This window comes from Mus caroli, unplaced genomic scaffold (genome assembly GCF_978045245.1).
Source record: "Mus caroli unplaced genomic scaffold, Mus_caroli_1 scaffold_8, whole genome shotgun sequence".
Lineage (NCBI taxonomy): Eukaryota > Metazoa > Chordata > Mammalia > Rodentia > Muridae > Mus > Mus caroli.
The window spans coordinates 19163191-19185890 of NW_028227263.1; the positions used below are offsets into that span (position 1 = coordinate 19163191).

General features: G+C 46.5%; 1 protein-coding gene across 1 annotated transcript; it reads left to right on the forward strand.

Moving 5' to 3' along the window:
* Positions 1-1950: 1950 nt before the first annotated feature.
* On the forward strand, positions 1951-4242 carry Nupr1 (nuclear protein 1, transcriptional regulator). The gene is made up of 3 exons (XM_021168276.3): positions 1951-2165; positions 2454-2597; positions 3921-4242. The coding sequence occupies exons 1-2, from the start codon at positions 2054-2056 to the stop codon at positions 2582-2584; spliced, it is 243 nt and encodes an 80-aa protein (XP_021023935.1). The 5' UTR covers positions 1951-2053; the 3' UTR covers positions 2585-2597; positions 3921-4242.
* Positions 4243-22700: the final 18458 nt, after the last annotated feature.

Genomic DNA, 22700 nt, shown 5'->3' on the forward strand with positions numbered 1-22700 from the left:
TTTGTCTGTTTGTTTGGGTTTTTTTGCCTCTTGGCCACTTGATCCAAGGTTCCTCTGTTGGCCCTCCTGTCTTCTCTTCCCCCGTCTCTGTCTCTCTCTGTCTCCCACAGGCCCTGTTAAGTCTGCTGGCCATGTTCACTCTGGACTTTTGCAGATATCTCTGCTTGTGCTCTCCCTCATATCTACAATAAACCTTCTCCACCATACCCAGGAGCCGCGTGGCCTCCGCTTTTTAATTTTTTCATTCGTATTTCTGACAACAATGATGATTTACCTGTTTGCTTTCTAAAGAGTAAAAATTGGGTGCATGGGGAGGGTCTGGGAGGAGTTGGAGAAGAGAAACCTTGAACAGAATACAGTGTATGAAAACTTTTTTTAAAATAAAAAAAAAAAAACAGTAGAAAATTCCATTTCACGTGCTTTTTATTGGCACTTAAAATTCATACTAATTCCTATCAAAACCACACAAGTAACCCGAGGGAAGCTAGTATGGACTGAAAAAGCTTAATATTAGTTCACACTTGATTCACACTGGCTGGGTGTGGTAATGCATACCTTTAAACCCAGCACTCAGGAGGCAAAGGCAGGTTGATCTCTGAATTCAACGCTAGACTCAAATCTGGTCTACAGAGCAAGCTCTTAGCCAGCCACAGCTAAAATAGTGAGATTGCCTAAAAAACAAGGCAGGGGGTGTCAAAACACAAATACCGGTTTATTTCATTCTGCCCTCAATATATTATTTAAAATTTAGAAGTCACACATATTTATTGTGTGTGTACATGGATGGGCATGTGAGGGTCAGAGGACAATTTTATGGGACTTTTTTTCTCCCATACTGTATGGGTCCTGGAAACCCAGGTTGTCAGGCTTGGTGGCAAGTACTTTACCCATTGAGTCATCTTGCCAATCCACAATATTTTATTTTAAATTCCCTTTTTCCACTCTTTTTTTTTTTTGAGGGGGGAGGGTCAAGGCAAGTGCACTTTTGGGAAACCATGGGAAGTTGTGACTAATCCTTACACTGTTCCCAGCTTGTGAAGGTTTTCCAGGCCTCATGACTCTGTAGCCTCTTACCAACAGAGGCAGATAGAGGTTATCCTCTGTTAAAGGGGGAACCTGAAGCAATCAGAGAGGGAAAGTGACAAGTCCAAGGTCACACAGCAGGAAACACTGGATCTGAGCTGACTTGTGATCCCAGCATTTAGGATGAGGAGGCCAGAGAAATGCAAGCTCAAGGACTAACCTGGGCTCCAGAGAAGGACTCTGTCAGAAAGAAGGGTAGAGGGAGGTGGATCAGGAATCAGCCTGTGGAATCCAGGGTATTTGCTGTCTCTACCAGCTAGCTATCCTCCATCTTGCATGAGGAAGAAGTCCCTGGGGACTCTGTTGAAGGGGACTTTCCACAAAAATAGAAGCCTTGGGTGTGACAGGAACTGGTGACCAAGCAAGAAGTGGGTCAGTGTCCCTCCTCCCTCCCTTTTCAGTATGTATGCTGCCACTACCTCCTGAGCCTGAACCAGACTACAGTGTGTGTGTGTGTGTGTGTGTGGGATGCTGCCACTACCTCCTGAGTCTGCACTAGACTACAGTGTGTGTGTGTGTGTGTGTGTGTGTGTGTGTGTGTGTCTATCTGTCTGTCTGTCTGTCTAACTATGACCCAGGCCCAGGAGGGGCTTGTGGCAGAGGCTGAAATGATAGGAAGAACTGGCCCATGGCCCTCTGCTCTCCCTGGCCAACATCCCAAAGACTGTGCCCAGATCCTGTCTGCTCCCTCCACCCCCGAGGCAGGAGCTTTCCACGTGGAAAAACACAGCTGTGCTTGGGTGAGTCCTGTGAGGGAGGAGGGAGGGGAGGGTGCTCCTTTCTGCTCAGGACTGCTGTCTGTGGGCGCAGTTCTGGGAAAAGGCCAGATTACATCAGACAGGGCTTGGAGGGCGGGGACCAACCCCGTGGTTTGGGGGAGGAGACAGCGTTATAAGTAGGGTGAGAAACTGGGAGAGGGCAGACATTCAGAAACACAGAGCAGGACTTTGGAGAAAGCAGACTAGGCATAATGGCCAGCTTGCCACCAACAGCCAACCCTTCCCAGCAACCTCTAAACCTAGAGGATGAAGATGGAATCCTGGATGAATATGATCAGTACAGCCTGGCCCATCCCTGTGTCGGTAAGGTCTGCATGGCAGCTCCTTGGTCAGCCAATCTGCTTCTCACCCGGTACCCTGGTTTACCTTTCCTAGCTAATCTATTCCCAACTCCCAAGTAACCCCTTCTAGTCTCATCCACTGAGTTCTGTCTTCCTGAGCCCCGAGAACTCACAGCGAGCATCTCTCATTCTATACTTGAGTAAACAGCAAGGGTAGAGTGCTTCAGACCTCACTCTGGCCATTTATATACCTGTCCCAACCTTACATACCTCCTCTGCCCGTTGTTTCCTCTATCTCCTGCTCCACCAGTCGGGGGAGGCCGGAAAGGTCGGACCAAGAGAGAAGCTGCGGCCAATACCAACCGCCCTAGCCCTGGCGGGCACGAGAGGAAGCTGCTGACCAAGTTCCAGAACTCTGAAAGGAAAAAAGCCTGGCGCTGAGACAGAGCTGGAGGTGAGGAGTCGAGAGCCAGAGAGCCAGTAGAGGAGATAGGCCTAAGTGTGCAGCAGAGTGGGGAAGCGGGGAACCAAAAGCTGGTCCTGGTGAGGTGATGCTGCAGGTAGAGGCACTTGCAGGCAAGCAGGACAACCTGTGTTTGATCTCTGGGACCCATGGGATGAAACCACGTGATAAAAGGGGAGAGAACCAACTGCAAGCTGTGTTCCTGAGGGAACCCTGCAGATGTCTAGGCAGGGAAGTGATAAGAATGAAAACTCCATTCAGACCGACTTCCATCAACATGGATCAGATTTCAGGGCATCTAACTCCAGGCGGTTCACTGTCAGCATATTTAAAACACAGTACAATGTGGGAAGAGGTTTCTAGGCAACAATCAGTCCATCAGTTCAATTCCAGGAGCACAATAAAGCTTGAGGTGTGACTACACTGAATGTCCTTGAGGGTGGGTTCTAGAGCTAAAGGCCTAGAATCTCGTGTGGTCTCTGACCAATAGCATGGAGGTCAGCAGGCAGATGTGACATCTCTCCTAAGAGTGGGTAATGGTCTAGGGAGGGGAGAGTCTGGGATAATCATTCTGGAGAAGTTGAGTGAGGTCGGCTTCTATAGCAAAAGCTGGGGAGGTCTGACTCCACACAGAGCCAAAAGCCCACTGGGTTGTTAACAAAATCCACTCTCAGATTTCTGAGTGGAATGCAGGTATTTGGCTTTATCTCCTGCATTGAGGAGACACCCGGCATGATTAAAACTTCTTAGTGTTTCTCTTGAGTTACAAGGACCTCTGTGCCCACAATGTCCACGGACTTCCATATGCTCAAAGTAGCACACGAGAATACGCATGTGCACACATGCATGCAAACACATTGGCATATCAACAAATGAAAAAATATAGTGTTGGCCGGGTGTGGTGGCACACGCCTTTAATCCCAGCACTTGGGAGGCAGAGGCAGGTGGATTTCTGAGTTCAAGGACAGCCTGGTCTACAGAGTGAGTTCCAAGGCAGCCAGGACTACACAGAGAAACCCTGTCTGAAAAACAAACAAACAAACAAACAAAAACAAAACAATAGTGTTGTGACACTATTTTTATTCTACATCTAAAATAATATGAGACCCATATTTGACTGAGCTCCCTGGTAACCAGAGGTGGGGGGCGTTCCCATGGAGCCTTTCCAATGGAGGGGAAGTTTGGTTTATGGAAAGGGAAACTGAGGCAGATAGAGTCAAGTACTTCTCTAAGGTAATAGCAAATATGAGTAGGAAAGGTGGAATTCAAACTCTGATCTCTGTTCCTTTCGTTGCCTGCTTTCCCTCTGCACAGATGAGGCCAGACCACAGACACCACACCCAGCAATGGACACAGGACATCACACCCAGCAATGGATACAGGACCTTGGAGAAATTAGGAGTTGTAAGCAGGACCTAGGCCTGCTTGATTTTTTTTCCCCACCTAAGTGAAGTTCTGGAGAGGTGGCATCAAAAATAAAAACAAAGCCCTTCCAGACCCAGCAAAAGGGCAAGATGGGAGCAAGGAGCAGAGGGTAGATGGGCAGAGCTAGGAAGGCAGCCCCCAAAAAGAACTGTGGGGGAAATAAATCGGATGCCCTTGGGTGGCAGCAACAATAAATCGTATAGCAGTGTCAGATTTGGCATGTGTTGTGTGTCTTTGTTGTGTTTGGGTGTGTTGTGTCTGGTTGTGTCCATGGTGTGTCTCTCTAGGAGACTGGATCTGGAATGGGAGTGTCCTTACTGCGTAGCATATGGGCTTGAACAGTTCTCCGTGATTGTTGCCTTGCTCTAATGCATGCAGATGCTTTGAGGAGCCTGTTTCTATGGTTTCTTCCAGGGAAGTTGCTTTGTTTCTTTGCAGTGCTGTCCCAGAGACAACCTGTGGCCAGTCCCCTACATATTCTTGAGCACCGTGAGGTCCTATTATATAGAACTGCTTTTGGAAGAGAATGTTTCTATTAATACCACTTGCAAAATGGAAAAAAAAAAAACACATCCATGATTTCAAACATGCAGAGGGCCGGGCGTGGTGGCGCATGCCTTTAATCCCAGCACTCGGGAGGCAGAGACAGGCGAATTTCTGAGTTCGAGGCCAGCCTGGTCTACAAAGTGAGTTCCAGGACAGCCAGGGCTACACAGGGAAACCCTGTCTTGAGAAACAAACAAACAAACAAACAAAAAACCATGCAGAGGATTTGTTTTAAGCGAATGAGGGCTCAAATTCAGTCATGAAATACCAGGCTGGCTTCCAGGACAGGGTGCTTGGTGAGCTGGCGAGAAAGCTCTCCCTAAGCATGGTGGACCGGTGTTCAGGCAAATGTGAAGCAAATGAGAAGATGGTTGAACCAAGTGTAGAGTGGCCTGAGGTCTGAGTTTGGAATGTTGCAATCTCACTCAGATGAAACAATGTTCTTTCTCACACACAAGTTCTATGAGTAAATACTCCTAAGTTACAAGTGGCAAGTCCATTCTATTGAGGCTGGTCTCAAACTCCTGAACTCAAGTGGCCCTCTAGCCTCAAATTCTAGGCGCCCATAACACCACTCCCACTTAGCCTATTCGTTCTTAAAAAGAATTATTTATTCATTTTCTGTATTTGAGTACCTGGTAGCTGTCTTCAGACACACCAGAAGAGGGCATGAGATCCCATTACAGATGATTGTGAGCCTCCATGTAGTTGCTGGGAGTTGAACTCAGTACCTCTAAAAAGCAGTCAATGCTCTTAACTGCTGAGCCATCTCTCCAGCTCAACCCTATTTATTTTTAAGGATACCATTTGATAGTAGAACACATAGCACCTGCTCACAGTTTAGTCACATGCTTGAAGAGAGAGGCCGGGGAATGCCATTCTTGGCTGCCAGCCATTTGCTAACCCAAGCTGAGGTGAACGCAGAGTTTTATTAGAGAAAGAAGATGGAGCATACTGGAAGAAATAAGCAGAAACATTACTCAACACTCAGACTCAGCCAAAGTGGGAGGAAAGAGCCCTCACTCTAGCTCTGGGCTGAGCCTTTGTCCCTTCTCATTAACCCAGCTTGTAGAGCCTGGAGCCCATTGCACTTAGATGGGGCCGGAAGCTAGGATACCTACAGAATCAGTGGCCTCACAGCAGGCTGTGGGTCAGCTGCAGCTCTCAGGGACATATCCAGTCACCTCCTGTGCAGCTGGGAACATTAGGACAATTTCTGGTCTGGCTGGGCATGGTAGCTCACATCCGTAGTTCCAACATTCGGAAGACAGAGGCAGGCAGAGTTTGTGAGTTTGAAGCCAGTCTAGTTTATGTAGTTCCAGGCCAGCCAGGACTCAAAGTGACACCCAATAAATCAAGCAACCAAGCAAGCTTTTGGTCCTATCTCAGTGCTCTCGGGAATGTCTGGTTTCCTTAGAGCCAAGAAGAACAAGAATAGGCCTGGCTTCCTTGAAGGGTGTCCAATTCTACCTCAGGGCAACTGCTTTCTGTGGACTACCAGCCAACCACCTGCTCTGGAAGGTTCTGCTTCTCTGTTCAGGATGCCCGTGACGCCACCCAACCTGCAAGGCTGAGTCAAAGGCCTTGTCTTCAGCATTCCTCCGCTGTGCCCTCTCCCCTCTTTCTGTTGATCTCTCCTCTGGAATGCCACACGAGCTAACAGGCTCACGGATATTTCTTTTGGCAGGTGGTTTTGTGGAAGTTGTCCTGGTGGCAACGGAGTGGGCCTTTTATTTTTAAATAGGATCTCACTATGTAGCCTTGTCTGTGCAGGAATTCTGTAGATCAGTCAGGCCTTGAACTCATAGAGATCTGCCTGCCTCTGCCTCTCTTGAATGCTGATATTAAAAGTGTGAGCCACCCTACCTAGCCCAAATCATTCATTGCTTTGACATCTGTTAGTTGCTTGTTATTTTACCAGGGCAGGGCCGAAGCACAGACTTTGTAGAGAGGGACACATGGTACAGCTTTTAGCTTTAGAACCTAAAACAGCACCACCTCTGGGCAGCATGCTTGCAGCAGTATCCATCTGGGTGTCCGGCTTCAGAAACGACAGAGCCCATATTTTGGGTGCCTGCCCTAGGACAGACAGGTTTGTTCATTTGTTTGTAGCGTTTGTTTTCTGCGGGGCATCAAACACAGGGTAACATGCTAAGATGGCAGTCTGACCGTGGCATCTGTACCTGCCCTGCAACAAGATTTTACAGTTATGTCTCCATTTAATCCTTATAGTAACCCAATAGGACACACTACTAGTGTTCCTGTTTTTCCAAACAGAAATCTAAGGCCCAGAGATTTGCAGGTTCATACTACACCACATATAGTAAGTTACATTGTACTTCATGGCTCATTTAGAGACACAGAGCCTCAACAAATACCACATGAGACTCTGAGCTCAGGTTTTCCAACCTCTGACCTTTTCCCCTTTGATGGCGTGCATAAGAAACACGGGGTCCTGGGCAAAATGAGCAACCCTAGATTGTAGATCTTCTAAGGATGGGTTTGAAAACAACCTTCCTTCCGTCAGAGAGAAAATTAAGGTCAAGAACACCCCGTCCTCAGTGTCCATGGACAGTCCTAGCTGCTGGACCCTTGAGCACCTGCTTCTTAGGAGATGAACACGCCACCACTTACTCTTGACCTTTGGTTGACAGCCCTCTGCCTCACCTGTCTCTGGCACAGCCTCTGTGCCAGGAACTGTTACAGCAATTCTTAGAACCTCGGAGATCTCAGATCAGGAAGGACCCCGAGCAGAATGTCCCTCTTTTCCACCCCGTTTTCATCTCGTGCATATAATGTCTGATTCTCTCAGTTTCGGGGATTCCTTATTAGAACTAGAGAAATCACTGACAGAATCTTTCCCTTCAGGGCCTTCCAGAAACTTCTCAGATTTCCGTAGCTGAAAGGATTCCCAGCCTCTTGCAGAGAATTGAGAAACTCACTATTTTTTTTTTAACTCTTGTGGCTTGACTGGTCATATATATGTGTGCCTGTGTGTATGTGTGTACATATATATGTATATGCATACATTCATATAAATTTCAGGATGACTCAAAGTTAATTTTCAACTAATACCCCTTAAAGATAATGCTAGTGACAGTCATAACCGTAGCAACTGCTATGCTGGGTGCCATGGGGATTCCCAAACGTCATCTCTCACACAGCGTTTCTTCCAGGTCTGTCCCCTGAGGCTCACGTGCTATATTGTATCTACTTGGCATTGAAAAACCACCCCTTTACCTGTTTTACTCAAGCGCATTTAAAAAGGAAACTATGTAACCACCCTAACTAGGAAGCCATGTGATGCTCATAAGCACAAGTTCACTCTGGCCAAGTCCAGTGCTTGCCACTGTAAGCCTGGCTTTAGGGGGATGGAGGCAGGGGGATTGCAATCTCAAAACACAAGACAAACAAAACTTATATACAAATTTAACTTCTTTTAAAAGTTCATCAAAACCAGCCAGGATGGCTCATGACTTTAATCCCAAGCACTCAGGAGGCAGAAGCAGGCTGATTTTTGGGAGTTCAAGGGCACCCTGGTCTACATAGAGAGTTCCAGGCCAGTCAGGACTATATAGTGAGATCCTGTCTAAAAACAAACAAACAAATACAAAAACAAGAACAAAAAGTTTATGTGCCTTTTTACAATGACCAAGAGTCACAATTGTGCACACTAGGAAGACACAGTACAATGTGGTACCAGAACAAGAAAAAGTATACTTGGTGTGACCATGGATGGATGGCCTCCAACTTACAATAGTTCAACTTGTTCATTTTGAGGCAAGGTCTCACTCACTACATAGCTCCTGCCCCTGGCTCCAGAATGCTGGAATTAATGACCTGCCAGGCCCCTGTTACGTTACAGTGGTGCAAAAGTCATTCACACTCAACAGAAAGTATACTCTTGTTTCTGTTTTTGTTCTTGTTTCTGTTTTTATTTTGAGACAGGGTTTCTTTGTGTATCCCTGGCTGTCCTGGAACTCTCTTTGTAGACTAGGCTGGTCTGGAACTCAGAAATCCACTTACCTCTGCCTCCCAAGTGCTGGATTAAAGGCATGCAACACCACTGCCCAGCGTACTCTTGTTTTGAGACAGTCTCTTGGTACCCAGGCTGTGAACTTGATATTTTGTTGAGCATGACCTTGAACTTCTTTAAGTATCGTTGAGGGGAGGCCTAGATGTGTGTGTGTGACATCAGAGGACAACTTGTGGGATCAGTTCTTTCATTATACTTTTACAAGTGTTCTAGAATTAACTAGGGTTAAAACTGCCTGGCACGTGCCTTTTATCCACTGAGTTGTCTTGTTGCTCCAAACTTTGGGCTTCTGAACTTTTTGCCTCCATCTTCTGAGTGCTGGCATTATAAATGAACAGGACTGGCCCAGAATGAGAACACACTCTTAATCCTAGCGAGTGGGAGGCAGAGGCAGGTGGGTCTCTGTGAGTTCAAGGTCAGCCTGAGCTACAGAGTGAGTTCGAGGACAAATGGGGCTATATAGAAAGATCCTGTCTTTCCCACCCACCCCAAAAAGGCACACACCACCGCTCCGCATTTTATTAGGTGATGAGATCAAACCCAGGGCTTCATGCACACGAAGCAAGCACTCTATCAACTGAGCCAGAGCCTCCAAGTCAGCATTTAAACTTTTTTTTTTTTTTGGTTTTTCAAGACAGGTTTCTCTGTGTAGCCCTGGCTGTCCTGGAACTCACTCTGTAGACCAGGCTGGCCTTGAACTCAGAAATCTGCCTGCCTCTGCCTCCCAAATGCTGGGATTAAAAGCGTGTGCCACCACACCTGGCAGCATTTTAACTTTTTAAAAATTACACTTATTATATATTGTGTGTATGGTACAAGTGTGAAAATCAGGACAACATTCAGAAGTCACTTCTTGCCTTCCACAATGTAGGTCCTGGGGATTGAACTCGGGCTTGGCGGCAGCACCTTTACTTGCTGAGCCATTTTGCTACCTCTCCCTAGTTTTTTTTTTTTTTTAAAGATTTATTTATTTATTATTATAAATAGGTACACTGTAGCTGTCTTCAGATGCACCAGAAGAGGGCATCAGATCTTATTACGGGTGGTTGTGATTGCTGGGATTTGAACTCAGGACCTCCAGAAGAGCAGTCAGTGCTCTTACCTAGCCAGATTTCTTTCTTCTCGGTTTAAACTTTGCCTGTGTGGCAGTGCACACGAGTGCAGGTGCCGAGTTGTTCCCCACTGGAGCTGGAGTTTAAAAGTGGCCACGAGCTGCCTGATGTGGGTGCTGGAACCTAAGCTGGAGTCTTCTGCAGCAGTAGTGTGTGCTCTCAACCAGTGAGCACAGTTCCCTCAGTCCCTCAGCCAGCTTGTGTAGCCTGGACTCACCTGCTGAGGAATGCACTCACAGAGAGCTGCCCTCCCCCGCCCCCCCCGCCCCGGTCAATCAGCAATCAAAAAAACAACCCACAGACACATCCACAGGCCAGTCTGATCCAGACACTTCCTCGGCTGAGGTTCGCTCTTCCCAGGTGACCGGTTTGTGTCAAGTTGACAATAGAACTAACCAGTGTACAGGTTTTACAGTGTAGCCCAGGTTGGCCAGGAATTCATGGTTCCCCTGCTTCAAGCTCCCCATGCTCATGTTGCAGGTGTGTGATGACGCCCCCCAACTTTTGCATTTCCTATTTATATTTTCATCTTACAGTGGACTCATTGAGGCATGAACCCATCATAAATTGGGGAGCACCTGAACCCAGTAAATGAAGTGCCAGGTGCTCCCACTGCCTCCCACTGTTCTCTATATTGACAGACAGCTTCTACCCCAAATCCATGCTAACAGTCTACACTTCTCTGTGGACACCTATAGCAGGTTGTGTGATTTAACCTGATACTGTTAGGATATGAATTTAGTGCAGACTCTACAGTATAAGTCAAATTCTACAAGAACATAGAAGCCAAGTCAAAGCCTAGGCCTTCCTTACTTCCGACCCACTGAGATAGGTCAGAGACTGCCACAAGAGGGCACAAAGGCAAACTGGCTCTGAGCCCTGTGCGAGGAAAGCATGATGTGTGGTTGCCTTCATCCTGGCACTCTCCAAAAGCTTTGCCATAAGACATTCAATTAGGCCGGGTGGTGGTAGCGCATGCCTTTAATCCTAGCACTTGAGAGGCAGAGGCAGGTGGATTTCTGAGTTCAAGGCCAGTCTGGTCTACAGAGTGAGTCCCAGTACGGCCAGGGCTACACAGAGAAACCCTGTCTCAAAACAAAACAAAACAAAACAAAACAAAACAAAACAAAACAAAACAAAACAAAACACCAAAAAAAGACATTAGATTAGGCCATCGGGACAGAATGCTTACAGTAGAGAAGTCGCTTGTGCTGTACCCAAGCTAAAATTAGACGTAGCGATACAAATGACAAGGTGGAGGAGAATTGTTATTGAGGGAATACTTTGTCCCATAAAATGTTCTTGGTAAACCCCCCAAATCAACTCAGATTTCCAACAATCTGTCACAGCAAAACCCACAAAGCCTCTGTGTGTGTGCTTCTGTGCGCGTGTGCATGCATGTGTGTGCTTCTGTGCGCGTGTGCATGCATGTGTGTGCTTCTGTGCGTGTGTGCATGCATGTGTGTGCTTCTGTGTGTGTGTGCATGCATGTGTGTGCTTCTGTGTATGTGTGCATGCATGTGTGTGCTTCTGTGCGTGTGTGCATGCATGTGTGTGCTTCTGTGTGTGTGTGCATGCATGTGTGTGCTTCTGTGTGTGTGTGCATGCATGTGTGTGCTTCTGTGTGTGTGTGCATGCATGTGTGTGCTTCTGTGCATGTGTGCATGCATGTGTGTATTGGTGCTGGGGATTGAATCCAGGGCCTTGACACATGCTATAGCTTATACCACCGAGCTAAACTCTCAATTCTTGTTTCCTCTTAATTGACCTAAAAATCACTGTTTGGAGGTAACACAACTAGGCAATGCATTGCTGACTCTGACTCCCGTTAGCCTTGACATCGCTAACTTGTGGCCTTGAGGACAGTTGCTTAGGTTCCTTTGCAGAAACTTGAAGGCTGCTTTTGCTGGTAGCACTGGGATCACTTGAGCCTGTAGATGGACCATAAACATGAGATAAGAAACTCGGCTGGTCTCCTCTCCTGTTGTTCCCGCCCCTTTTGCTCCCTTACACTTGGAACTAAATTCTACTCTGCTTTGCAGATAGACAAGCTACTTATGGGAGAAATGTTTAGTCCAAGGCGATAAGAGAGCTTAGGACCGAGCAGTGGTGGTGTATACCTTTAACCCCAGCACTTGGCCTATTTCCCATTAAATCATTTCTTTTTTTCTCACCCTTGGGCTTTCTCTGCAGTGCAGCAGCTAAAGACTATACAGTCTTTCGGCCTTGTCCTTAGGCGGAAACCAATCCTGAGGACAAAGCATTTATGAAGAAGAGGATGACATCAAGCCAGCTATGGTGGCCTGTGAGCTCAGTCCTGGTAAGGTAGAGATGGGAAGATCCAGAACTCAAAGCCAGTCTTGGATATATAGTAAAGTCCAAGGCCAGGCTGAGTTGTCTGAGATCGGGGTGGGTGGAGGAGTGAATGTTGGCCATGGTGGTACATGCCTGCAATCTCAACTTTTAGGAGGCAGTGGCAGAAAGGTTGCAGTATGTACAAGGCAAGCCAGGAGGAGACAAGGCAACTATATCAAGAAATCAAAGACAGAAACTGAGCTGTAGCTCTAGTGGCAGAGCGTTTATCTGGTATGCTCAAGGCCCTGTACTCTATTCCCTGTATCCCAAAAACCAGAGATGTAGACGAGAGAGTCGGGAGTGCAGGGTCCTCTAGCTGTGTAGTGAGTTCAAGGTCAGCCTAGAAACCATGAAATCCTGTCATAATAATAATAATAATAATAATGACATCAACAACAGAAGCAGCTCAGCTTCTGGGGTTAGGCTACTGATTCCAGGTCAGGATGATTGAGACTGTGCAGAGCAAGGAAAAACACCTTTACTTTCAAAATTCTGCCCTGACCACTGCTTTAGTTCAGTCTAAAAAACCAAATCTGTTGTCTTCACTAAGTGAGCAGCTTTTTCACATATTTGGCCTATACCAGCTCCCTTCTACTCCAGAGCTGAAGTCCCTTCAGGAAGCCTTGTCACACAGCATGTTCTCATTTTGAAGGCCCCACGTGAGCAGAGCCTGCCTCCTGGTAGCAACAAGTCTGGCTGTACACCCAGACTTCCCAGAAGCCTCTCGTTGGGCTCAATCCTTTGCCGAAAGGGTCCACAAAACTCAGGGACATGTCTGCTTCTGAGGAGTGGTTTAGGCAAAGGTGAGCACTCAGAATCAGCCAGAGCACAGGGAAGAGGAGGAGGTGAAGGCCCTCCTATGTGACCCCTTCCCATGGAGCATTTCCTCTGGTCTTTCCTAGTCTATAGACTCTAGCTTCTCCAAAAGACCCTAGGGAAATATACAACTAGGTTAGAATTATATAAAACTGGTTGGGAGAAGTGCCTGGATACTCAGGTGAAGGTCTACCTACCTCTGCCTCTTGAGTGCTGGAATTAAAGGCGTGCAGCACCACTGCCTAGTGCAGGCCTAGTTCTTGACACACAGATTCATGTGTGTGATCAAGTGTTTGCATGCTGTTACACTGCACTGGTTTAATTCCCCTGAAGACCCATGGTGGTTTGAAGAATGGCCTCCATAGACTCATATTTGAAAGCTTATGGAGTGTCACTAGGAGGTGTGGAGTAGATGTGCCCTATTGTTGGAGTAGATATGTCCTTACCGGAAGAAGTGTGCACTTTGGGGTTTCAAATGTTCAAGCTAGACCCAGTGTCTCTCTCTTCCTGCTGTCTGTGGATCCAGATGTAGAACTCTAGTGTCTTCTTCAGCACCATGTCTGTCTGCATGCCCCCATGTTTTCCACCACGATGATCATGGACTAAACCTCTGAACCTGCAAGCCATTCCCAATTAAATATTTTCCTTAGAAGCGTTGCCATGGTCATGGTATCTCTTCACAGCAATAAAAACCCTAAGTAAGACAAGACCCATATCCTCTGTGGTTGTTTTATCGTCAGAGGGTCTGAAAGCAGCTAACTTCCAGGCATCCACATTGCTTGTCGGAGGCAGAGACATCTGTGGACAAGACATCTGTAGGTCTGAGCTGTCAGAGGATGAGTGCTTGCTCTTAGTTCCCACCTCTGGTGGGGAGAGCTCTATGGACTGAAAGCCCTTCCGTCAGGTTGTGTATCTCCCCACCCTGTATGCGTCCCCTTGAAGACTGGATGGAACATTTCCAGGTTCTATGTGTAATCTTCAGAGTACTTCTCCAGTCACTCTGACCCAAGGGAACCGTGGTATGTGGCATTATATAGTTATAGTTTGGTCCAGTAACAGTAATTTGAGGGTTTTTTTTTCAGTTTTTATTGATTCTTTGTGAATTTCACCATGCACCCTAATCAAGTCTGAACAGCATGCAGAAGTCCAAGCAGCAAGGGGGACACTACAGCAATCCTTAAAGAGAGGCCACAGATTATACACTCATGGACTCTTGGATCTTAGCAAATGGTATTGCAATCTGGTCTTTAAAAGTAGAAAGAAAAAGAAGAAAAGAAAAAGACCTTTGGCCTAAAGAGGACTGAATTTTTCTTCTTTTTGTTTATTCGTTTTTGTTTTTTGTTTGTTTTGTTTTGTTTTGTTTTTCATGGTTTCACTATGTAGCACTGGCTGTCCTGGAACTTGCTCAAATCTGTATCTGATACAGATTTAGTTCAAACCCTCTTAGTCCACCCACACAGCAAACAGCTCCTAAATAGTCCATATGAATAGTCCATATGAATGGCTTCTCTGTTCCTCGAACAGCTTGATGTCCTAGTGTACTATAATAAAACTATATCTGATAAAGACAAAGACCAAACACAATCATATCTTAACCAAGAATGTATCCACTTAATTGGACCTTGGAAAGTATATATTAATAGTTGTTATCAAATATCCCTTTTTCATTTGATATGTAACAGCACTGCTGAAACTTTAAGAGGCCATGACATCCCCAAATCACTCGAAAAAGTCCTACAACAAATCTCAAATAACCTAGAAGATGACTAAAAGGCAAGTATAAAACAGCTCAAACACAGCATGAGAGCCTAAGTTCCTGTGCAGAACAAGCACATGACTTCACCGCTGTGGTCCGTGTCCTCAATATAAAGGCTTAACAGTTTGTTAAAGGCATCAGTGAAGCGTGCCACTCAACTCTACGCCATCCATGACTCTCTGGACTTGCTTCTAATAAGGGCTCAGGCTTGGATTTCTCACCCAAGGTTGGTCTTGGCTTTGGAACACACAGACTGGTGACACTATAAAACTTCTGAGTTTTGCCATGTTTTTGTTTGCTTTTATTTATATGCAACAGTAGTAAGACATATTATTCCCAAACCCCTAAATATTAGGGCATTCTGGGAGCCAGGGACATCACAGAAGACTATGGAGCACCTTAGATTGTAAGGTGTACCAAATTATCTTTTTGTTGTTGTTTTGTTTTGCTTTGTGTTTTGAGAGAGTCTCTCTATGTAGTCTTGGATGTCCTGGAACTCTCTCTGCAGACCAAGCTTGCCTTGAGCTCACAGAGATCTGCCTGCCTCTGTCTCCCAGATGTTGCTATCAAAGGTTTGCGCACCCCGCACAACAAGACTGCAAACACTATTCTGATACTTGCCTTGAGCAAGGCTATGTAGCTCAAGATAGTTATCAAGGGGATGGAAAGCAAGGAATATAATGTAAAACAGTATTGTGTGACTCAAAAATCATTTGTTGTGATGTGGAATGATATAGTGCACATGAGATAAAAGTTTGCCACCAGAGGGCTCTGATAAGAGATAGACCTTAGAAGCAAGCCCCTGGCAGGGCACCAGGCAGCTCAGATACCAGCCTAGCTCAGGGCAGAACCTTAATGTGCTAATGAACTAACCTACAGGTGACATTCATACGCTAGTGAACTAGTCCCAAACTGTGAGCCCTGGTAGTACAAAGCTACTCCCCAATGAAATGATACAGAAAATGGAACTTTGGGGATAGTCTTTAAAATCACATTGCCGGGCTGGTGAGATGGCTCAGTGGGTAAGAGCACCCGACTGCTCTTCCAGAGGTCCAGAGTTCAAATCCCAGCAACCACATGGTGGCTCACAACCATCCCTAACGAGATCTGGCGCCCTCTTCTGGAGTGTCTGAGGACAGCTACAGTGTACTTACATATAATAAATAAATAAAAATCTTAAAAAAAAAAAATAAAATAAAATCACATTGCCATACTCTGAGACATGGCTTCTCCAGCCTGTGTTGCTACCCATCTGCAACAAGATTTGAGACTGTGCACAGCCCTGGCCTCAGTGACCATTGAACTTCATGTGCTGCCACAGGGCCCACACAGGCCGGTCTTATCAGTACTAGCAATTAGCCTAGGTTTTCAAGGACTTTCTGGACCTCCACCAGTGCCATCCTCCCAGCCTGCCATAGCTGAAGGACCATGGGTTGACCCCAAAAGCTTCCCAAGTGTCCAGAGAAGATTCCCCGGGGGAACCCTGCAGCCGAATTTCTGCATACGCAACCGTTCCTCTCTTGGTGAGGTGTCTGCTTAACCTTTATATCAGCAGGGTAGTATGAGCAAAGCCTGTATGAATAAACCGAGGACACTGAAAGGCAAATCTTATGCTAGACATCCTAATTGCTGGATGCCTTTCAACCCGTGGGCTGTGAGCTCTGCATTCAGACTGACCTTGAACTTCTAATCCTCCTGTTGTACCTCCAAGGGCTGGAATTAAAGGTTTATGGCTGTACACCTGATGACTGCTGGCTATTTTTCATCTGGTTTGTTTTGTTTTGTTTTGTTTTTCCTACAAATCAACACTCAGTATGTAGCCTTGGCTGGCCTGGAACTTGATCTGTAGGCCAAAGCTGGCCTCGTAGAGATCCATCTGCCTCTGCCTTCTCAGTCCTGAGACTAAAGATGGGCACTACCATAGTCCAGGGCAGGTAGCAAAGGAGAGGAGCTACAGGAGTGCTCCCCATACCCCAACCCCAATGACCCGGAAAGCTGGTGCTACCAGTGGAGGCCACTCCCCAGGGCAGGGGCCCACAGCCGGCTCTGTCATCTGGACACATTCATTTTCCTTTTCTGACCACTAAGCTCATCTGGCTACAGATCACAAGGGAATCTCCAGGCTTTGGTCTGGCCTCTGTCCCTTGACTAAATGGGCCCTCCTCCCAGCTCTTGCAAAATACACTTCAATTATAAAGTTAACCCTCTGCAATCCCACCATGAAGCTTTCTTCCTAGCTCAGGGCAACCTTATCCTAGCTCTCTTTTCTGAAAAGCCATTTGGGAGGGTGTTGTTAGTTTGATTTTTAACTGTTTGGGGAAAATGAGCATTTATTATTTAATGCATCTCTCCTGAGTCCCTACACTATCATATGCACTATACTAGAAGCTACAGGCACAGCGGTAACTAGAGAAACACTTCCTTCTTCTTGGAGCTTTCATGAACAGCTGAGGACAATTATGAAAGAGCAAACAGATAAGAATCTCCGGGCGCTATGCTTTTTACAGTGCCTTGCTTAGCTAAGAGGAGTTTCACCAAGAAGCATTTAAGCAAGGCCGGAAGGAAGGCCTGTGGTGCAGCAATTCTTTTTTTTTTTGTTGTTTGTTTTTTGTTTTTTGTTTTTCGAGACAGGGTTTCTCTGTGTAGCCCTGGCTGTCCTGGAACTCACTTTGTAGACCAGGCTGGCCTCGAACTCAGAAATCCGACTGCCTCTGCCTGCCGAGTGCTGGGATTAAAGGCGTGCGCCACCACACCCGGCTTGCAGCAATTCTTGTTGACGTCTTAAGAGGATATTGGTATGCATCTGACACATCACACTTCAATGTATTTATTGAGTGGCTGTTTTGTCCTCTACCATATCTTTGCTGCACAGACATAGTAATGCTTAATAAATATTCACTGACTAAATGAATAATGTTAGGCATTAAATACCCAAAGCTGGTTGTTGTGGTTAATGCCTTTAATTCTAGCACTTGGGAGTGTGAGGCCAGCTTGGTCTACATAAACAGTTCCGGGACAGGCAGAACTGCATAATAGAGAGACTCTATGTCAAAAAGACAAAGAAAAAGAATAAAATAAACAAAACAATGTGATTGATTTTGATGGATGAAAGAAGACAGAAAGTATTCTTTCTTTGGAGACACTGAGGCAGGAGGATTATGTGTTCTGGGTCAGCCTGGACAACACAGTGAGACCACTCATTTCAGACTGATGCAAACATAGCCGGGTGGGGATGGTGCACATCTTTAATCCCAGCACTTGGGAAGCAGAAGGAGGTACGGTACGTGTCTGCGTTCTAGGACAGCCTGGTTGATAGAATGAGTTCCAGGACAGCCAGGGCCATACAGAGAAACTGTCTTGAAAAAACAAACAAACAAAAAACCCTTAAACGAAACTAAAAGAATAATGCAAACAAACAAAATCAGAAATTTTTTATTTTGTGTTTTTAGTGCTGCTGGGCTATATGTTATATGTTGACGGGCTAGGGTCTGTGTTGTGTGGCTCTGGCTCCCAGCCCCTCACATCTCATGATCCTGCAATCAGGGTGCGAGGAGAGGGCTGAGGTCTTAAGGCTCAGTACTGGGGAATCTGTTCCCTTACTCTGTATAAGCAGCAGGCCTTCAGGCCCCATTTACTACGATCAGACATTTTGGTTTTGTTTTTTTTTGTTGTTGTTGTTTTTGTTTTTGGTTTTGGTTTTTCGAGACAGGGTTTCTCTGATAGCCCTGGCTGTCCTGGAACTCACTTTGTAGACCAGGCTGGCCTCAAACTCAGAAATCCGCCTGCCTCTGCCTCCCGAGTGCTGGGATTAAAGGCGTGCGCCACCACGCCCGGCGGTTTTGTTTTAAAGTGATTTATTTCTTTCTTCTCTGTTTGGGTGTTTTGCCTGCATGTGCCCTCAGAGGTCAGCAGAAAACAGATAACCCCCTGGAACTAGAGCGGCAGACAATTGTGAGCTGTCTGTCATATGGGTGCTGGAAATCAAACCCAGGTACTCTACAAAAGCCACCCGTGCTCTTAGCTGCTGAACCATCATCTCTCCAGCCGCTACCGATCACTTCTTAGCGTGTTTTGTGTTGCTATTTAAAAACAAAACAAAAAGACTGGATATTTTAATTTAAGAAGGAGCTTAATCAGAGGAGAGAAAAAACCAATCCAAGTTTTATCTCTGAGGAAGCTGAGGAGGGAAGAACTGTGCAAGGACTAGATGACATACAAAGCAGCTTCATTTAAGAAAAATAAGCACAATATACCCATGGAAGGAGTTACAGAGACCTAGTTCAGAGGAGACTGAAGGAAGGACCATCCAGAGACTGCCCCACCTGGGGATCCATCCCATAAACAACCACCAAACCCAGACCCTATTGCAGATGCCAACAAGATTTTGCTGTCATAGCTGTGTCCTGAGAGGCTCTGTTAGTGCCTGCCAAATACAGAAGTGGATGCTCACAGCCATCCATCAGACGGAGCACAGGGTCCTCAATGAAAGAGCTAGAGAAAGGATCCAAGGAGCTGAAGGGATCCACAGGAAGAACAACAATATGAACTCACTAGTACCCCCAGAGCTCCCTGGGACTAAACCCCCAATCACATGGTGGGACTTGTGTCTCTAGCTGCATATGTAGCAAAGGATAGCCTAGTCGGTCATCAATGGGAGGAGAGGCCCTTGGTCCTGTGAAGGTTCTATGCCCCAGTATAGGGGAATGCCAGGGCCAGGAAGCAGGAGTGGGTGGGTTGGTGAGCAGGGGGAGGGGGGAGGAGGAGAGCGGATAGGGGATTTTTGGAGGGGAAACTAGGAAAGGGGATAACATTTGAAATGTAAATAAAGAAAATATCTAATAAAAAAATAAAAGAAAAATTAGCCAGCTATGAAGGATATGCCTTTAATCCCAATAATGGAGAACAGAGGTAGGCAGATCTCTGTGAGTTCAAGGCTAGCCTGGTCTACATAGTGAGTTGTTCTAGGACAGCCAGAGTTACATAGTGAGACCCTGCTTTGAAAAACAAATGAATAAACAAACAAAAAAAAATGTTTGTTTTCCAAGTTAAAAAAAAAAGGATTATTTAGCTTGTGGTTTTTATGGCTAGGATATCAATCAGGATGGGAGCAGTGTCTGGTAGGGGACCTCAAGTTGTGTCACAATATGAAGGTTGACATCACATGGGGTGGGCAGAGGTCTCACATGGTAAGAGTCAAGGTGTGAGGTGTAGTCATGTAGCCCGCTCCCTCTTCCTCCTCCTTTGAAGATAAGATCGAACCATGCAGCTCAGGCTACCTGTGACCTCACAAGACACATTCCTACCTTACTCTCCTTGCTGGGCTCATGGGCACCGCTGGACCTGTGGACTTGCTATTATATAACAATCACCCTGCAAGAGACTCTCCCGTTCCTGGAGGACTGTCAAAGTTCCCTTATTCTTTCTTAGAAGTGAGTTACTACATCTAGTCTGTCCCTGTCACTGTCTGCAATGTGCAGAGAGAACTGTAGCTTAAGCCTTATGGCCCTGTCACACTCAAGAGGACTGACTACAGTCAAAGGATGCAAATAGCCTGGCTTCTGAGGTGGCACCAATGCTTAAATGAGGTGGGGAAAAGAGAGAGGAAGTCACCACACCACTATTTAGATAGGAATGAAGTTTGAAATGACTGCCCTATAACACAGAAACAATGACTAATAAGCCAGTGAACATTGAGGCAATATCTGGCCAGCACAGGACATAGCAGCCATTCAGGACGCTCTACCCCCCACTCTGACAACGTCCCACGTTTGTAGGCTGCAATGCAATTCGCAGCAACAGACAATCCAGAATAGAGTGAGCTTAGTCTGTGCTGAGCCAAAGGTTAACTGCAGATAAACACCAGACTCGATTTCCCTCATCCCTCAGCCTCCTGAGCACCGAGGTTATAAGCATGAGTCACAAGAACAGCTGGCCATGAAATTAAGGGATTCCCACAAAGTAGAGAACTTCCCCAGCCCAGGACTCTCTAGCAGTAGGCCAGTTCATGGCCTCTCGTACTACACAGTGGCCCCAGTTTATAGACTTCTTATAAGCTTAGCAGACTGTTTCTGCAGATATTCCTGTATTCTAAGACAGGATAGAGAAACAGAAGCCGTGGAGACACAGGCAGGAAAGGGGGCCTTCACTCCAGAGTCTGGTTGAAGCCTGCTGCCTCCTGAAAATCAAGTATTCTAACACAGTTAGCATTGAACGCTGCTGGGATAGGGACAATATAGAGCTGACGAGACGGCACAGCATTACCCACGTACTTGCTGTGATGCTTGACAGCCTGAGTTCGGTCCTCAAAACCTATGTGATTTAAGGAGAGAACCAACTCCTGTAACTCGTCCTCTGATGTCTACATGCACACCCTCCAATCAATCAATCAATCAATCAATCAATCAATCAATATGACCAGACACTAGTTAGAATGGTAGGGTAGATTTTGTTTGTTTTCAAAGTGCTGGGGTTTAAACCCAGAGCCTCAGAGATCCCAGGGAAATGGTCTGTTACTTAGGCACATCCCAGTCCTGATAGGGACAGATCTGGATCAGTAATAAACTGTTGCAATTGAGTTCAGAATGACTTGAAATCAACTCTGGTTTCTGCAGAGCAGAGTGAGGGGACCGGGAAGAGACCCATAGTGAGCTCAGCAGAAGTGAACATTACAAATGCTGGAAAGGAAGTATTGGTTCATGTGAAACCCACTGGGGTTTGGTTAAGTGGTGATGATCCTTCAAGCCTGGGGAACAGTTGTCTGATTGTAGCTGGAACAAACAACATTGTTCTCATGTCCACACATGCTCACATGTTCATATCCTTATGTAGCTCAGGATAGCCTTGAACTTGCAATCCTCCTGCTGGGTTTATAGGAATGTTTGTCTATGTACCTGAATGTGCCTGACTTCAACAAGTCAGACAGGCAGGTGACTGACCAAACGTAAGTGTGTATATGTGATGTACACTCGCACATACACGCGTGCACGTGCTCGCACACATGCACATGCATGCGAAGAGAGAGAGAGAGAGAGAGAGAGAGAGAGAGAGAGAGAGAGAGAAGAAGAAGAAGAAGAAGAAGAAGGAGGAGGAGGAGGGGGGTGGTTTTTTGGGTCAAAGTCTTACATGGAGCTAAAGTGAACCTGGAACTAGCCATCCTCCTGCCCCAGCCTCCTGGGTGATAGCATCCCAGGTGGGTGCCTTCATGCTCAGTAACAGTAAATTCTTTGGCTGCCTCGAGTTTTCTGGGGCAGGCACTGTAAGTTGAGATGGGGGGACACTAGGAACCATAACCTGAGCTGCTAGAAGCTTAGTGTTGGCTCAGATCTTTGTAAGCTGGGTTCCAGTGGAGAAACAGCTCAGAGGCTGGAGTTTGGACACAGGTCTGGGATTTGGTTTAGGCTGTCCAAGCTCTTTCCTCCCAGCTCAGGTGAAAAGATCAGAGGTCAGGGCCACTCCTCCGAGTGCTCCATCCTCTCACTGAACTCCAGGTCTGTGCCCTCTTGGTTCAGGACAGCCTATTTTAGGGTGTTTGTGTCCACATCTGCCCTGTGAAGGAAGTAAGAAGTGGTATCAGAATGGCTTTGTGGTTTCTATTGGAGTTGGCAGGGCCTGCTCTATTCTCCTCCAGGAACAAGGGGTCTTCTGGGCTTACACCAGCAAGGATGGCAAGAGGCCACTGAAGTCCTAACTAATCAGTCCGGGGGTGGGGTGGGGGTGGGGACAAAACCAGTTTATCCAAAAGACCTACACCCTGCAGAGCAAGTGAGACTCAGGAGGGGCAAGGAGGGACCTTGATATAGCTCCCTGGTGGAAGAATGCATCAGCCCCCAGGCTGCTGGGAGACATCAGAGCTTCCACACTGTCTCCTTTGCCCACGCTGTGCTTCTCAGTCCCCCCTCTGACTTCTGCTTGACTTCTGCTGGGCACAGTCATCACAAACACATCTTCAGTGGCAAGGAACACCACCACCTACTGTGGGACCGTGAAAGGCAGCCTGTTTTCTGGTCGAGCTGGGTTCAAACCCCAGAGACCCAGCAGATTAATCTGCA

Bases quoted from the DNA above. Each gene is read 5' to 3' on its own strand.
- Nupr1 (XM_021168276.3), top strand. From the start codon at position 2,054: ATGGCCAGCTTGCCACCAACAGCCAACCCTTCCCAGCAACCTCTAAAC. The intron at 2,166-2,453 runs GTAAGGTCTGCA...CTGCTCCACCAG, and splicing joins CCTGGCCCATCCCTGTGTCG to TCGGGGGAGGCCGGAAAGGT.